Source organism: Octopus sinensis, linkage group LG27, assembly GCF_006345805.1.
Source record: "Octopus sinensis linkage group LG27, ASM634580v1, whole genome shotgun sequence".
NCBI lineage: Eukaryota > Metazoa > Mollusca > Cephalopoda > Octopoda > Octopodidae > Octopus > Octopus sinensis.
In genome coordinates this window covers 11,523,701-11,542,162 of record NC_043023.1, presented here as the reverse complement: position 1 = coordinate 11,542,162, position 18,462 = coordinate 11,523,701, and the positions used below count along the sequence as shown (strand labels likewise).

At 37.7% G+C, this 18,462-nt stretch overlaps 2 protein-coding genes across 2 annotated transcripts in view; both read right to left on the bottom strand.

Annotated features, from left to right (window-relative positions):
* The window catches only part of LOC118768206 (zinc finger protein 239-like), a 113,136-nt gene that overhangs the window by 93,903 nt on the left and 771 nt on the right, over positions 1 to 18,462 (bottom strand). The gene's annotated exons all lie outside the window — the stretch shown is intronic.
* On the bottom strand, positions 5,553 to 16,727 carry LOC118768186 (zinc finger protein 91-like). Its single transcript, XM_036514161.1, has 3 exons — positions 15,792 to 16,727; positions 15,373 to 15,539; positions 5,553 to 6,807 (listed from the first exon to the last, which is right to left on the bottom strand). Exons 1-3 carry the CDS (start codon positions 16,725 to 16,727, stop codon positions 5,580 to 5,582), a joined length of 2,331 nt encoding a protein of 776 aa, XP_036370054.1. The 3' UTR covers positions 5,553 to 5,579.

Here is an 18,462-nt window from a genome sequence, read left to right as displayed (position 1 = left end):
TTGATGAAAGTCAATCAAAATATCAAAGGTACATCTGAATGAAGAAATTTCTTTTACGTCAACATGATGTGATATTCTGAAATAGAAAAAGAAGCAGTGAGATAAAGAGAATAGTTAAGTGACATAATAATTCAACATTGCAAATCTTACAACATCAACACCGTCATCCATTTAATGTCTGTGTTTGCATAGGTCAGAATCCATTGAGACATTGAAAGTTTTACAACATTCTGTATATAGATGAATCGTCTCTACCTTTCTCTAATTATTTATCTCTTTTCTTTCTCTTCTCTCCTTTCACTTGTTTCACCTCAGAAGTGGTGTGGCTTAGGCGGTAGGGCACTTACCTCACAATTGGTGAATCTTTGCGCAGGAGTGGCTGTGTGGTAAGTAGCTTGCTAACCAATCACAGGGTTCCGGGTTCAGTCCCACTGCGTGGCATCTTGGGCAAGTGTCTTCTAGTATAGCCTCGGGTCAACCAAAGCCTTGTGAGTGGATTTGGTAGACGGAAACTGAAAGAAGCCTGTCGTATATATGTATATGTGTGTGTGTGTGTGTTTGTCCCCCTAGCATTGCTTGACAACCGATGCTGGTGTGTTTATGTCCGCGTCACCTAGCGGTTCAGCAAAAGAGACTGATAGAATAAGTACTGGGCTTGCAAAAGAATAAGTCCCAGGGTCGATTTGCTCAACTAAAAGCGGTGCTCCAGCATGGCCGCAGTCAAATGACTGAAACAAGTAAAAGAGTATATATATCATTCCAACACGTGAACCAATAATCTGGCCCCTTTATTTCTCTCTCTCTCTCCCTGTGGTTTCCTCTCATCCCTTTCTCTTGAAAAGCATATGCTCAAAACATCAAAAACTTTCCCATTCTTCCTGAGTGTTAAACAAATACATCTGCTTGTCATTTCCTCACACGTCTTCGTCTTTTGCTTTCTGTACATTTGACCACACACACACACACGATAGGCTTCTTTCAGTTTCTGTCTACCATATCTCTCACACAACTTTAGTTGGCTGAAGGCTACAGTTGAAGACACCTGACCTGCAACGATGGGCTGAGAAGCACACTTCTTACTGCATATATTTCTTTCCTACCCACAAGGGGCTAAACATAGAGGGAACAAACAAGGACAGACAAAGGGATTAAGTCGATTACTATGACCCCAGTGCGAAACTGGTGCTTTATTTATCGACCCCGAAAGGATGAAAGGTAAAGTCGACCTCGGCGGAATTTGAACTCAGAATGTAACGGCAGATGAAATACCTATTTCTTTATTACCCACAAGGGGCTAAACACAGAGGAGACAAATAAGGACAGACAAAGGGATTAAGTCAAATACTTCGACCCCAGTGCGAAACTGGTACTTTATTTATTGGCCATGAAAGGATAAAAGGCAAAGTCGACCTTGGCGGAATTTGAATGTAACGACAGACGAAAGCACACGTCTTACTGCATAGCCACACCTATTCTCTGCGGGCCTCATTGCTGCTGGTGGCACATAAAAAGCACACAGTACACTCGGTGGTTGATGCTAGGAAGGGCATCAAGCTGTAGAGAGCATACAGTTCACACTGCAAAGTGGTTGGCATTTAAGTTAAGTTAATTTTTTGGCTCAAAAAGCAAAAAGCAAGGCCATGTAGGGGGACATGGAGTTATGTACAGGGTGGTGTTCATGCCATCTCTGGTCAAGAGAGACTTTGAACCGAGCGGTCGTCGGCATCTTCACTATCTCGTTCGGCAGCTTAATCCACGGATCCGCAACCCGGACGGAGAAAACCCCTCTCCTTCAATTGAGATGAAATCATCGCAGATAGAGCTTTTAGGAGTGACCCTGAAGCCGACGCTCTGGAGCAGGAGTGAAGAACAACTCTTTCGAGAGGTTACACTTTCCGCTTATGATGTTGTGGGCAAGAATGAGATCACCACGGCGTCGTCGTTTTTTGAGAGAATAAAGGTCGAGCGTCTTCAGCCTTTCTTCATAAGACAAATGCTTGAGACCAAGAACCATGCAGGTAGCCAGCTTCTGGATTCTTTCGAGATAAAGTATGTCTTTGAGGATTCAAGCCTCTTCTCCTTATCTTGGAATATTTGGAAATATATCCAGCTGTAAAAACTACGACAAAACTGACCTCGCCTGTGGTGGTGCCACTTGAAAAGCACTCACTCCATTCTGCAGGATGGCCGGTGCTGTGAAGGGCATCCAGCTGGAAAAACTGTGCCAAAACAGATACAGAAGTCTGGGGCAGTTTTCTGCCTGGCCAGTCCCTTGCAAACTGTCCAACCCCTGCCAGCACGGAAGGAGGATGTTAAACAATCATCATCATCGTCGTTTAACGTCCGTTCTCCATGCTAGCATGGGTTGGACGGTTCGACCGGGGATCTGGGAAGCCAGAAGGCTGCACCAGGCTCCAGTCTGATCTGGCAGTGTTTCTACAGCTGGTTTCCCTTCCTAACGCCAACCACTCCATGAGCGTAGTGGGTGCTTTCTACATGCCACCGGCACAGGTGCCAGGCAAGGCTGGCAACAGCCACAATCGGATTGGTGCATTCAATGATGATGATGCAAAGGAGTGGCTGTGTGGTAAGTAGCTTGCTTACAAACCACATGGTTCCGGGTTCAGTCCCATTGCATGGCACCCTGGGCAAGTGTCTACTATAGCCTCAGGGCGACCAATGCCTTGCGAGTGGATTTGGTAGACGAAAACTGAAAGAAGCCCGTCGTATATATATATATGTATTTGTGCCTGTGTTTGTCCCCCCAACATCACTTGACAACTGATATTGGTGTGTTTAGCAGGTCGGCAAAAGAGACCAATAGAATAAGTACTAGGTTAACAAAGAATAAGTCCTGGGGTCGTTTTGCCCGACTAAAGGCAGTGCTCCAGCATGGCCACAGTGAAATGACTGAAACAAGTAAAGGAGTAAAAGTGTAAGTATAATAACCTCACAAAATTAGGCTGTTCAACAATTAACGAGAGAAATTTGTAACAATGACACTGAGTAAGCTTTAAACATTTATGGCTGTGTGGTAAGAAGCTTGCTTCCAAATCACATGGCTCTGGGTTCAGTCCCACTATGTGGCATCTTGGGCGAGAGTCTTCTATTATAGCCTTGGGCAGAATAAGGCCTTGTGAGTGGATTTCGTAGAAGGGAAGTGGAACAAACGTGTCATATGCATGTGCGTTTGGGCCCAACTCACAATTTGAAAGCGGATGTCGGCGCTTTTACATTATATTGATGCCCGATATCAAATCACCATCAATATTTAAATTAACTACGTACCAGTTACGCACTGGGATTGATATAATCGACTTAATCCATTTGTCTGTCCTTGTTTGTCCTCTCCGTGTTTAGCCCCTTGTGGGGAATAAAGAAATAAGGAAAAAAAAAAATATATATATATATATATATATATATATATATATATATATATATATATATATATATATATATATATATTCTTTCGATTTAACTCGACAACATCAAAATATTTCACTCCGGGTATTTCCGTGGAAGCAAATAACAGTTCGTTTCTGTTTTCTGCTTGGAAATTTGCGGATTTTATATACACACATGGAACAAGTAAGAACAAATATGCAAGGCTTTTTTTCTTCAATTTTAAAATGTGACATTGCTGGATATAATTTCGTTACATCTTTACTCCACAACCCACGGAAATACCCGAAGTGAAACGTCTCGACCATGTCGGGCTATATCGAAGGAATGCCTAATTTCCTTAATATCACATGTAACAGACGATCATAGGTTTTCTTAAACAACCGATCAATATTTCAGTTTGGAAGTTATTAATTAAGACGAGCAAATTATATTTTCCTAATTGTTGTCAGGTTCTCGCTTCGAAAAATAATTACTGTAACATCGAGAGGTTCACAGAATTCTATTATTCACATTATTATTATTATTAGTAGTAGTAATATCACCTTTACAGACTTAAAGTAAATCTTTATATCAACTTACCGTATTCACAAATAAGCAACGAGTCAGTGAATCACTAATTAAGCACCTTAATTAATAATTTACTTGCACCGTGGTTGAAGTGTAGTAGAAGTTATTTCCCTTTAGATGGTTGTAGTTCTTCTATTCTCCAATAGATAGCTCTAGTGACTGATTTCGTTCCAGTGAATCTCTTTGCCGAATTTTGTTAAAACCTTCACCAGATTATCTCGAAGAAGTGTACTGAGGTTTTCTGCTCAATTACCGTTTTCTCTACTCGGATCCTATCGGTTTCAACGGCAGTTTGGATCTTTTCCTTTAGAACGGCAGATGTCAACACAATTTCTAGTTAACTAAACACTTTTAAACTTCGTATACTGGTAGAATGTGTTTATAAAACATCATTTTCTCTTGAGCAAATTCTATAGTTTCTAAGATATTTTGTCTGAAAATCCGAGCATTTCGGCAATTTTAACCAATCGATTACCTCCATTCAACTAAAATCATTTGCTGCGTCTAAAACTGAGACATCCTAACCCTAATTTTTTTTTCTTAATTCTTAAATTAATTTAATTCCATTCCTTTTGTTTTTTTATACGCGTAACAATTAAATTAATTTTAAAATTAAGAAAAAAAATTTAGGGTTGGGGGGGGTTAGGGTTACGTACAGGATGTTGTTCAGTTCTAGACGCAGCAAATGATTATAGCTCAAAAGAGAGCATAGGATTGCTTAAAATTCGAAAAATTAAACTACGTTAAACAAACAAATTACGATTTTCTCAAGAAAACCAAGAGAAAAAAACATTTTATTTTGACACATTCTACCAGTATACAAGGTTTTAAAGTGTTTACTTAAGTAGAAATTGTCTGCTGTTCAAAAGGAAAAGATCCGTCAGTTTTTCTAGCGGTGTCATATGAAATTGTCGCCCATAATTATGACCCTAGTATCAATCAATTGAATTTCAATCTGTTTTAGGGTTAGGGTTATTTCTCTGTAAAAAGGAGTCCATGCTTCTGCCCCATACATGAATATACTCAAAATACGAGATTTGTATACACTTGTTCTAGTCATCAGACTGTCACTGTGTTCACAAAAACACACACATATCAAATTAAATACATAACCGAGAGCTACTACTAGTTTCATGCTGTTATGATACATGAACAGGCATATTTATAAAATACACAATGTATCTTAAGGGCATACAACCAAAGAAACCCAGCCAAATCTGACTGCAATCTGGAACAGCACTCTGGCTTGACAGCCCTTGTAACACTTTACCACCTGATCCTGCATAGAAAACGTTAAAGGATGATGATGATAATGAAGAAAGCACAACAAAGACAAAATTAATGTCACTTAAAACTTTTATTCCTTATTCTCTTATGACAAATTCCTCAAAAATCCAGCACAATCATCTTCAGAAATCAAAGTCATCTCTGTGTTGATATATTTAGATACATACATGATATTGAAGTTGGGGTTCGTTAATATCAAATTGTTAACGATGAAATTAAAGTTGATAAGGTCAAACTTGAATAGGAATAAATCCAGTCTTTTAACAGACAAAATATTCGTAATTGTTGTCCAGTTGTAATAAATCATGATACAGATACTGTTACACTTGTGTATGAATGTTCACATGTGTACTTAAGTGGCCTTTTTGAAAGAATGACTCACCACAGATATCACAATGATATGGTTTTTCACCTGTATGAATACGTCTGTGATTAGTTAAACTGCTATTTTGAGAAAACGATTTACCACAGATATTACAAAGATATGGCTTCTCTCCTGTATGAATACGTCTGTGATTATCTAAAGTCTTGTTGTGAGAAAATGATTTACCACAAATATCACACTGATATGGGTTTTCTTGAGTATGAATACGCGTGTGACTAATCAAATAGCTATTTGAAGAGAATGATTTACCACAGATATTACAATGATTCGGCTTCTCACCTGTATGACTACGTTTGTGTTTAATATCTCCTGTATGAATACGTTTGTGTTTAATCAAGTCACTACTTCCAGAAAATGATTTACCACAGATATCACAATGATATGGCTTCTCTCCTGTATGAATACGTATGTGTATAATCAAGTCACTACTTCCAGAAAATGATTTACCACAGATATTACAATGATATGGCTTCTCTCCGGTATGAGTACGTTTATGTTTAGGCAAGTCACCACTTTGAGAAAACGATTTACCACAGATATCGCACTGATATGGTTTTTCTCCTGTATGAATACGTTTGTGACGAGTTAAAGTTCCACTTACAGAAAATGATTTACCACAGATATCACACACGTATGGTTTTTCCCCAGTATGAATACGTATGTGATTAGTCAATTGACAATGTTGGGGAAATGATTTACCACAGATATTACACTGATATGGTTTCTCTCCTGTATGAATACGTTTGTGCGTTGTCAAGTTACCACAATGAGAAAAGGATTTACCACAGATATCACACTGATATGGTTTTTCTCCTGTATGTGTAGCTTTGTGTTTAGTTAAAGTATCTTTTCGAGAGAAACATTTACCACAGATATTACAATAAAATGGCTTCTCTCCTGTAAGACATGGCTTTTCCCCAGTATGAATACGTTTGTGACAAGTCAAAGAACCTCTTCGAGAGAATGATCTTCCACAGACATCACAGTGATGTGATTTCTCTCCTATATCAATGCACTTGTGTTTAGCTAAGATTCTTTCTTCAGTGAATGAATTACCACAGATGTCACAATGATATGGCTTCTCTCCAGTATGAATACGTTTGTGACTGGTTAAATAACTCTTTTCAGAAAATGATTTATAACCGATATCACAATGATGTGGTTTCTCTTTTGCGTCAGGATTTTTTGGTTTTGTTAAATTATTCATTACAAGAGAATAATTTGTCATGCATATCACAATGATATCGTGTTTTTCATTTCTATAAAAGTTTGTGTCCAGTTTTATCACTATTTTCAGAGAATAATTTCAAGTTGTGTTTCATCGGTGATCTTAATAGCTAAAACAGATGTAAATGGTTAACTCTTTTGTAAAGTAATCCAAGCTCAATTAACCTGTAAATTGATCATCTCCTGTACATTCCAGACAGTGAAAACAAAAAAATGTTGCTGTTGAATACAATATTTTCCCATTGTTTATCACAAAGATATTATTTTTATAAAGAGATTGATGTATTGATGAATGTGCCTTATATAATATATGGTCTTCTTTTAGTTGATGAAAGTCAATAAAAATATCATCGGCACATCTGAATGAAGAAATTTCGTTTCCATCAACATGGTATCACAAATACCTATCTGAAATAGGAAAAGAAGCAGTTAGGTAAAGTGTATTGTGAAAAGACATAGTAATTCAACATTGCAACACTGTCATTCATTCAATGTCTATATATATACATATATATAAATATATATATAATATAATATTCAAAATGTGACCGCATGTGTATCGTTGGCGATTTCTTTTCCTCCATCTTTCCTTTTCCTATGTTTCTGACGAAGAGCTCCGCTCGAAACATTAAACCCTCCTTCTTCCCTTCCTTCCTGAACGTCCAATAATTCTATATTTGTTCCACGTCCTCGCGTTGTTGTGTTTTCATGTTTGGATTAACTTTATATATAAACAGATTGAAATGCAATAGATAGATACTAGTTTAGGGGAAGGTATCTTTCTTTCTTCACAAATGTAAATAAACCTAATCTATTTCTTAAACGTGGGACATATTCATACGGCACTGAATGATTTTTAACTCAATAGACGTCAGTGATTGGTTGAAATTGCAGAAATTGAAGAAAAAAAAACAACAAATATCTTACAAACCATAGAATTTTCTCAATAAAGCCAAGAGAAAAAGATGTTTTATAAACACATTCTACCAGTATACAAAGTTTAAAAGTGTTTAGTTACATGGAAATTATTTGAAAAAACTGCCGGTCAAACAGAAAAGATCCCAAATATCTTACAAACTATAGAATTTTCTCAATAAAGCCAAGAGAAAAAGATGTTTTATAAACACATTCTACCAGTATACAAAGTTTAAAAGTGTTTAGTTACATGGAAATTATTTGAAAAAACTGCCGGTCAAACAGAAAAGATCCCAAATATCTTACAAACCATAGAATTTTCTCAATAAAGCAAGAGAAAAAGATGTTTTATAAACACAATCTACCAGTATACGAAGTTTAACATTTTTAGTTACTTGAAATTATGTTAAAAACTGCCGTTCAAACCAAAAGGATCAAAATTTTTTTATTTTGTGTTTTATTTACTTTGCTAGGTAGTCGTTGTAGGATCGACTTGTCACGACTAGCTAGCGCGGATCCGCGACTGCGCGCACCGGGACCACTGTTCGCTATGTGGTATTCTGCAAACGGTTTCGTCTCATTTTAATAATTACACCACTTAACACTCATTTTACCAATTAATTTCCTTTATATCACATGCAACAGCAGTTCATAGGTTTTTATAAGCAACAAATCAATATTTCGGTTTGGAATTTATTATTTAAGACACTGAAATATATTTCCCCAATTTGTTATGTTTTCGCTTCGAAATAATTCTATTATTTACATTATAATCAGTAGTATTAACACCATTATAGCCTTCAAGTGAATATTTCTCAACTTACCGTATCCAGATATGAACAACGAGTCAGTGATCGCTAATTAAGCACCTTAACGTTTAACTCGGAGCTCGTAAAACAAGTTTTGTAGAAGTTACTTCCCTTCATAACATTGTATTTCTTTAATTCTCCAATAGATGGCTTCACTGGCTGTTCATTTCGTTCCAGTGATTTTCTGTCAACCACTTCGCCTTCAAGAATTTTTCAAATTTACACCAGATTATTTTAACGAAGAGTACTCACGTAGGATCTTTTCGGTTTGAACGGCAGTTTTTTCTAGCGGTGTCATATGAAATTGTCACCCATAATTATGACTCTAGTATCGATCTCTCTTTCTTTTACTTGTTTCAGTCATTTGACTACGGCCATGCTGGAGCACCGCCTTTAATCGAGCAACTCGACCCCGAGACTTATTCTTTTGTAAGCCCAGTACTTATTCTATCGATCTCTTTTTGCCGAACCGCTAATTGACGGGGACATAAACACACTAGCATCGGTTGTCAAGCAATGCTAGGGGGACACAGACACAGAAACATACATACATATATATACGACGGGCTTCTTTCAGTTTCCGTCTACCAAATCCACTCACTATAGCCCGAGGCTGTAGTAGAAGACACTTGCCCAAGGTGCCACGCAGTGGGACTGAACCCGGAACCATGTGGTTGGTAAACAAGCTACTTACCACACAGCCACTCCTGCGCCTGATCTATTGCATTTCAATCTGTTTTAGGGTTAGGGTTAGAGGCGGGTATCTTTTTTTCTTCAGAAATGTAAATAAACCCAATCTGTTTCTTGAATGAGGGACATATTCATATGGCACTGAATGTTGTCACCTTAATAGACGTCATTGATTGGTTGAAATTGCAGAAATTGAAGCAAAAAAAACAACAAATATCTTACAAACCATAGAATTTTCTCTATAAAGCCAAGAGAAAAAGATGTTTTATAACCCTAACCCAATACTTAAGATCTAAAGCAAAATTTTTTCGAATACCCTTAAAATATAATTATTGTTTTCCATGATATTTTGTTGTGTAATCCCCCTCAGTCTTATATAGGACCCTGAGGGGGATGTGTGGACCCCAGTTGAGAATCACTGATATAAATTGTCAGATCCTTCTCGTACCTAACCGGATGGCCCTTCTCTGCAGACCAACTTAATAGCTACCCACAGCGACATTTCTGTGTGCAGTTCGTCTGTTATCGGTGATTGGGAATGTCCCACACACGCATTTGGGAGCTTCACCCTACTTTGTCTATGGCCTGTACCAATGTAACCCCTTCCACCTCCAGCTGCTGCAGTGTCCCCATTCGTACCAGAATATGGCTGTCTGCAGAACAAACTCGAAGACTGCCTCCATGCGGTAGATCCGTTGCCTCTCAGCCTTAAATTCAATTGAACAATGGTGCAAAAAGCTGTACTGTTGTCCATTAATAGCTCATCTACAAGCCCCCATTCCAAACACACTGATTGCAGCCCTTCCGCAGCATTACCACCCCGATTTCTCTCCATGACGCCATCCACCCTGGCCCACAATCCACCATTGCAAGGCATACCTTTCCCCAAGAGTGTGACACATCAATGGATAACCTCTTGCTAATCCAACTTTTCAACGATTTGTTTACAACCCTTTGTTTTACCCTACAGCCCTTTATGAGCTCAAATATCACTGCTTCCCTTTCATTTCTCTCTCCATCTGCCCCATTCTCTACCTGTGTTGTGTTTCTTTCAATTAATTATAAATATAACAAAAATTTAGTAAAATAACTTTGTTATCATTAAGCTTGTGTTAGGAACATAAATTGTGACTAAGGTTTGGTGGAAGATTTCAATTCAAAACTTGTGAAAACAAGACATTTGTACTCATTGCCAGAGCCAGTTTCAGCCGGGTTGGTAACAAAAGGGTTAATATAAACTTAGTAAGGCAGAACCTAGTCACTCTCCTGGCGGAATCAGGTCAGTTGAGTCATCTGGCATTATGTTCAGTTTCTTGGGAAGTTCTGATTTCTAATTCTTACCTTTATTCACCTGATTAAAACGGCTCTTTTGCAGGATGTTACACTTTTGTTAATCAGTAAAGAATATGTCAGAAACAGCAGTACTGGACTAAAGCCCATCTTTGTTGTTAATTATTCTTTGCCTAACTTGGAAAATTCCATTCGTTCGGATTTCAAGTCTGTAATCCAAGTGGAATGCATGCAGTGAATGTAGTCCAGTTTGACTTTGATGACACATTGTGGATTCAGTGAGGTATTTATAGATGTATGCATAACTGGAAGGAGAAATCTGCATTTACTTTAGTAAAAATGTATATGTCAGTATATATTGTGTATACACAGGTGCACAATCCCTGGCCCTCCCTTGGTGTTTTACTTTTTAAACAAGGTAGGAGAACTAAGCAGTGATGTTTATAAGTAAAATGTTATTACCATTCTAAGAATGTCAGTGCCAGATTTGAACTCTTACACAACCCATTCACAGTGTTTTGTCACGGAGAAAATTTATTGTTGTAGAGAAATGGTGTAAATACACCTAAATCAGATTTACACCATTTGTCTACAGCCAGAAATTTTACACCAAGGAAGTGGATCCAGGTAATGACTTTCCCCAACATGTCAAATCAAACTCTAGAGATTTTACTGATTGCTTCAGCTCATCCTTATACCTAAGGACAGGTCTTCCTCTGCCATGATATCCCTCCATTTTTTGGCCATAAAGAAGAATTTTTTTTAATGCAGCCATTTTTCATTTAAAAAATATGTCCTAACCATCTGCACTGAATTCTCATCAACACGCTTTGGATGCTGGACATACCACATATTTCTAAGGTTTTGACATTTGATGTCTTATCTTGCTATTTTGTTGCACAAACAGCACATGTGAAAAGTTTCAAGTTTTTTTATATTGCTCTGTAAAAGGGAGTCCATGCTTCTGCCCCAGACATGAATACACTCAAAATATGAGATTTGTATACACTTATTTTAGTCATCAGACTGTCACTGTTTTCATAAACACACACACATATCAAATTAAATACATAACCGAGAGAGCTACTACTAGTTTCATGCTGTTATGATACATGAACAGGCATATTTATAAAATACACAATGTATCTTAAGGGCATACAGCCAAAGAAAGCAAGCCAAATCTGACTGCAATCTGGAACAGCACTCTGGCTTGACAGCCCTTGTAAGACTTTCCACCTGATCCTGCATAGAAAACATTAAAGGATGATGATGATAATGAAGAAAGCACAACAAAGACAAAATTAATGTCACTTAAAACTTTTATTCCTTATTCCCATTCCTTTATTCTCTTATAACAAATTCCTCAAAAATCCAGCACAATCATCTTCAGAAATCAAAGTGACTGCTGTGTTGATATATTTAGATACATACATGACGAAATATACATGTCTTATCACTTTCACTCTCCTTTTGATTTTCACAACTTGAAGCTCTGCCATATTGAATGAATAAATGTAAGTTGTCAGAAACCCCAAACAGAAATATTTGATTTGAGTGTTGAAGGCTTGTGTAGAACCAGCCACGCTTTTTGGAAGTGATGATAGCAAGAATATGGTGCACATATTAGGTGCAGGAGTGACTGTGTGGTAAGTAGCTTGTTTACCAACCACATGTTTCCGGGATCACTCCCACTGCATGGCACCTTGGGCAAGTGTCTTCCACTGTAGCCTTGGGCTGACCAAACCCTTGTGAGTGGATTTGCTAGATGGAAACTGAAAGAAGCCCGTCGTATATATATATATATATGCGTGTGTCTGTGTTTGTCCCCCTAGCATTGCTTGACAACCGATGCTGGTGTGTTTATGTCCCCGTGTTTATGGCCGCAGTCAAATGACTGAAACAAGTAAAAGAATAAAAGAAAAGAATATATGCACATCCATACATACATGTTTGTGCACGTATGTCATTATACTTTCTTTCCTCCTCTCTGGTTCCTACCCATCATGTACGTCTATTTACAGAAATTTGACATCCTTGTATTCTTGCCCCCCTTTAAATTTTTCTACTACCTGCGTGGTTGGGATCTCTTCGGTTTGACCGGCAGTTTTTAAAAATAATTTCCACGTAACTAAACACTTTTAAACTTTGTATATTGGTAGAATTTGTTCATAAAACATCTTTTCCTCTTGGCTTTATTGAGAAAATTCTATTGTTTGTAAGATATTTGTTTTGTTTTTTCTGCAATTTCAACCAATCAATGACGTCTATTGAGGTAATAACATTCTGGGCCGTATGAATATGTCCCTCGTTTATGAAACAGATTGAGTTTATTTACATTTCTGAAGAAAAAAAGATACCCTTCCCGCTACTCCTAACCCTAAAACAGATTGAAATGCAATAGATCGATCCTAGGGTCATAATTATGGGTGACAATTTCATATGACACCGCTAGAAAAACCTGCCGTTCAAACCGAAAAGATCTGTAATGTTAACTTGGGAATCCAAAATTTCAGGCTTACAGGTCCAGATTCGCCCTGGAAAGTTCTTAATTTACCCACAGATTGAGCCCGATTCCAAAATGGTATGATATGTTGGGCTACGGCCTCTAGGAGTAAAGTTGAAAATGTGTGACTCACTGATATTCGCATTTATAGTATTAGATATGCATACATACATACACACACACATGAATTTACATGTGTGTGTATACATATATATAAATATATATATATCATCATCATTTAATGTCCGTTTTCCATGCTAGCATGGGTTGGACGGTTTGACTGGGATCTGGGATGCCAGAGAGCTGCACCAGGCTCCAGTCTGATCTGGCAGTGTTTCTACAGCTGGATGCCCTTCCATATATATATATATCATCATCATCATTTAGCGTCCGCTTTCCATGTTAGCATGGGTAGGATGGTTCAACTGGGGTCTGGGAATCCAGAAGGCTGCACCAGGCCCAGTCTGATCTGGCAATGTTTCTAAGGCTGGATGCCCTTGCTAACGCCAACCACTCCGTGAGTTGAGTGGGTGCCTTTCACGTGCCACCGGTATGTGGTCCGGCAAGGCTGGCAACGACCACGGTTGGATGGTGCTTTTTACATGTCATCGATACAAGGCTAGTCGGGGTGGCGCTGGCAACGGCCACGTTCAGATGGTTCTCTCACGTACCACCAGCACTGGTATCACAGCTGCAATTTCCATTGATGTTGATCGATTTTGATTTTCACTTGCCTCAAAAGGTCTTCACAAGTAGAGTTTTGTGTCCCAAGAGGAAAGGATATTTTTTACAGACAAAATTTAAAGGACTGACCACTAACTTTTAGTGGTCAGTCCTTTAAATTTTGTATGTAAAAAATATTTTAATCTTTGGATTTTTTTAATATGCTAGGCCACTGGGTTTAATTGATTAATATCAATTTCTACCCTTATTCAAATTTATATATATATGCTGTGTGGCAGGTAAAAAGCACCATTTGAGCATGATCGTTACCAGCGTTGCCTTACTGGCAAGTGCTGCTGGATTGGTTCCTGTGCAGGTGGCACGTCAAAAACACCATTTGAGCATGGCCGTTGCCGGTACAGACTGACAGGTCCTCATGCCAGTGATACGTAAAAGGACCCACTACACTCTCGGAGTGGTTGGCATTAGGAAGGGCATCAAGCTGCCGAAACTCTGCCAGATCAGAAAGGAGCCTGATGCAGCCATTTGGTTCACTAGTCTTCAGTCAAATCGTCCAACCCATGCTAGCATGGAAAGCGGATGTTAAATGATGATGATGATGATGATATAAAGCACACAGCATAAACTGTAAACTGGTTAGCATTAGGAGAATACATCCAAAGAAACCCAAACAAATCAGACTGGAACCTAGTGCAGCATTATGGTTTACCAGCTCATGTCACACTGTGCCACCCATGACAACATATAAAGAAAAGCTATCGCTGAAGGATGATGATGATGAAAATGACGACAATGATGAAAGTTAATAGACAAAACCAATTTCAGTTTAATTCAGTTTTTATTCATTATTCCCATTTCTTTATTTTCTCATAACAAATTCCTCAAAACTCCAGCATGACCATCTTCAGAAATTAAAGTCTTTGCTGAATTAGATGTTGACATTGATGAAATTGAAGTTGATAACATGAAATTTGAAGAGATAAAAAAAATCCCTGTCTCTTTGCAGAAAAACTAGAAGTAATTTTAGGCATGTTGTAACAAATTTCAATACTTATACAGTCACACTTGTGCATGTATACACAAATGTGTACTGAAGTGGGATTGTTTTGAGAATGATTTACCACAGATATTGCAATGACAGGGCTTCTCCCCTGTATGAATACGCTGGTGTCTTGTGAAGACACCTCAAAGGCTTTGTTGTGTTGATATATTTCCATATATACACAGCATTCAGGTTCGTATTCATGAATTTGAAGTTGATAACATCAAATTTGAAGAGATATAAAGAAAACGCCTTTTAGCAGAGAAAAATAGAAGTTATTGTTGTCGTGTTGTAATAAATTTCAATACTGGTACAGTTACAGTTGTGTGTGAATACTCACATGTGTACTGAAGTGGCCATTTTGAAAGAATTATTCACCACAGATATCACAGTGATGTGGTTTTTCGCCCAGTATGAATATGTTTATGATTAGTCAAGTGAGTATTATAAGAGAATGGTTAACCACAGATATCTCAAGGATATAATTTCTCTCCTGTATGAACGTGCTTGTGTTTAGTTAAGCCATTTCTTTGAGAGAATGTTTTGCCACAGATATTACAATGATGACTTCTCTCCTGTATGAATACGTTTATGTTTAGACAGGTGGCTACTACAAGAGAATGATTTACCACAGATATCACAATGATATGGTTTCTCTCCTGTGTGAATACGCTGGTGTTTAGTTAAGACACTACATTTAGAGAATGACTTGCCACATGTATCACAGTGATATGGCTTCTCAGCTCTATGAATACGTTTGTGCCTTTTCATGTAACTGGCATTAGAAAATGACCCACCACAGATATCACAGCGATGTGGCTTCTCTCCTGTATGAATACGCTTGTGACTAGTTACACTGCTACTTTCGGAAAATGATTTGCCACAGATATCACACTGATATGGTTTTTCCCCAGTATGAATACGCTTGTGACTAGTTACACTGCTACTTTCGGAAAATGATTTGCCACAGATATCACACTGATATGGTTTTTCCCCAGTATGAATACGCTTGTGACTAGTTACACTGCTACTTTCGGAAAATGATTTGTCACAGATATCACACTGATATGGTTTTTCCCCAGTATGAATACGTTTGTGACGAGTTAAAGCTCCATTTTCAGAAAATGATTTACCGCAGATAATACATTGATATGGCTTCTCACCTGTATGAATACGCTTGTGTTTAGTTAAAGTGCTATTTACAGAAAATGATTTACCACAGATATCACAGCGATATGGTTTCTCACCTGTGTGAATACGTCTGTGACTAGTCAATTGACTATTTCCAGAGAATGATTTACCACAGATATCACAACGATATGGCATCTCTCCCGTATGTATATATTTGTGACTAGTTAAAGCGCTATTTAGAGAAAAGGATTTGCCACAGATATCACAACGATATGGTTTATCTCCTGTATGAATGCGCTGGTGTTTAGTCAAGTCATTACTTCCAGAAAATGATCTACCACAGATATCACAGTGATATGGTTTTTCCCCAGTATGAACACGCTTGTGAATCGTCAAGCTACCGTTTGCAGAGAATGATTTCCCACAGATATCACAATGATATGGCTTCTCACCTGTATGAACACGTTTGTGTCTAGTTAAAGCATGAGTTTGAGAAAATGATTTACCACATAAATCGCAGGGATATGGTTTTTCACCAGTATGAATACATCTATGAGTAGTCAACTGACTATTACAAGAGAATGATTTACCACAGGTATCGCAATGACACGGTTTTTCTCCTGTATGTGTATGTTTGTGAACAGACAAGTGATTTCTCCGAGAAAATGATTTTCCACAGACATCACAATGATATGGCTTCTCACCCGTATGAATACGTCTGTGAACAGTCAAGTTACTTCTTTGAGAGAATGATTTACCACAGATATCACAATGATATGGCATCTCTCCCATATGTATATTTGTGACTAGTTAAAGCGCTATTTAGAGAAAAGGATTTGCCACAGATATCACAACGATATGGTTTATCTCCTGTATGAATGCGCTGGTGTTTAGTCAAGTCATTACTTCCAGAAAATGATTTACCACAGATATCACAGTGATATGGTTTTTCCCCAGTATGAACACGCTTGTGAATCGTCAAGTCACCGTTTGCAGGGAATGATTTCCCACAGATATCACAATGATATGGCTTCTCACCTGTATGAATATATCTGTGTCTAATCAAGTTACTTCTTAGAGAAAATGATTTTCCACAGACATCACAGGAATATGGTTTCTCTTTTGTATCAGTGTTTTTAGATTTTATTAAATTATTCATTCTGAGAGAATAATTTCTCATATATATCACAAAAATATTGTTTTTTTCTTTTCTATGAATATGTTTGTGTTCAGTTCAGTTAGTATTTTCAGGGAATAATTTAATGCTATGTTTCATTCATCTGTGATCTTACTTAATATCTAAATTAGCAGGTGAAAACTGTCAAGTCCTTCGTAAAGTTACACAAACTTGTAAAGCAATCACCTCCTCTACATTCCAGACAGTGAAGACAAGAAAAATATTTTGCTGTTGTTTGTCATAGATTATATCAGTATAAAAAGGTTGATGTATTGATGAAGGCTCCTTATAAATATATCATCTTCCTTTAGTTGATGAAAGTCCATAAAAAAATCATAAGTCACATCTGAACAACAAGATTTCTTTTACGTCAACAAGATGTGATATTCTGAAAGAGGAAAAGAAACAGTGAGATAAAGAGAATAGTTAAGTGACATAATAATTCAACATTGCAAATTTTACAACATTAATACTGTCATCCGTTTAATGTCAATGTTCGCAAGGGTCGGAGTTCATTGAAGTGTTGAAAGACTGGCATACCTACACAACTTTTACTTGTTTCAGTCATTTGACTGTGGCTATGCTGGAGCACCGCCTTTTAGTCAAGCAAATCGACCCCAGGACTTATTGTTTGGAAGCCTAGTTACTTATTCTATCGGTCGCTTTTACTGAACCGCTAAGTTACAGGGATGTAAACACACCAGCATCTGTTTTCAAGCGATGTTGGGGAGACAAACACAGACACACAAACACATATATATATATACACACATATACAAAGGGCTTCTTTCAGTTTCCGTCTACGAAATCCACTCACAAGGCTTTGGTCGGCCCTACTCCTACCTTCCTCATACATTTCAGAAAAATTCATTTTTGATATATCTAAGACAAGGGAGCATATTTTCTCAATCTTTCTATGCATTTTCACAGATTGCAGTAACTTCGAAGGGTTCACATAATTCCATTATTTACTGGCAGAGTCATTAGCACGCTGCATGAAATGCTGAGTGGTATTTCGCCTATCGCTATGTTCTGAGTTCATTCCCACTGCGCGGCACCTTGATTATTATTATTTTTTACTCACCCTGAAAAAAATGAAAGACAGTGTCGATCTCGACAGTAAGTCTTGGGGGATCTTTTCATTTTGAACGGCAATTTTTTTCTACCGGTGTCATATGAAATTGTCACCCATAATTATGACCCTAGTATCGATCTATTGCATTTCAATCTGTTTTAGGGTTAGGGGTGGGGGGAAGGGTATCTTATTTTCTTTAGAAATGTAAATAAACCCAATCTGTTTCTTAAACTAGGGACTTATCATACGGCACATAATGTTTTCACCTCAATAGA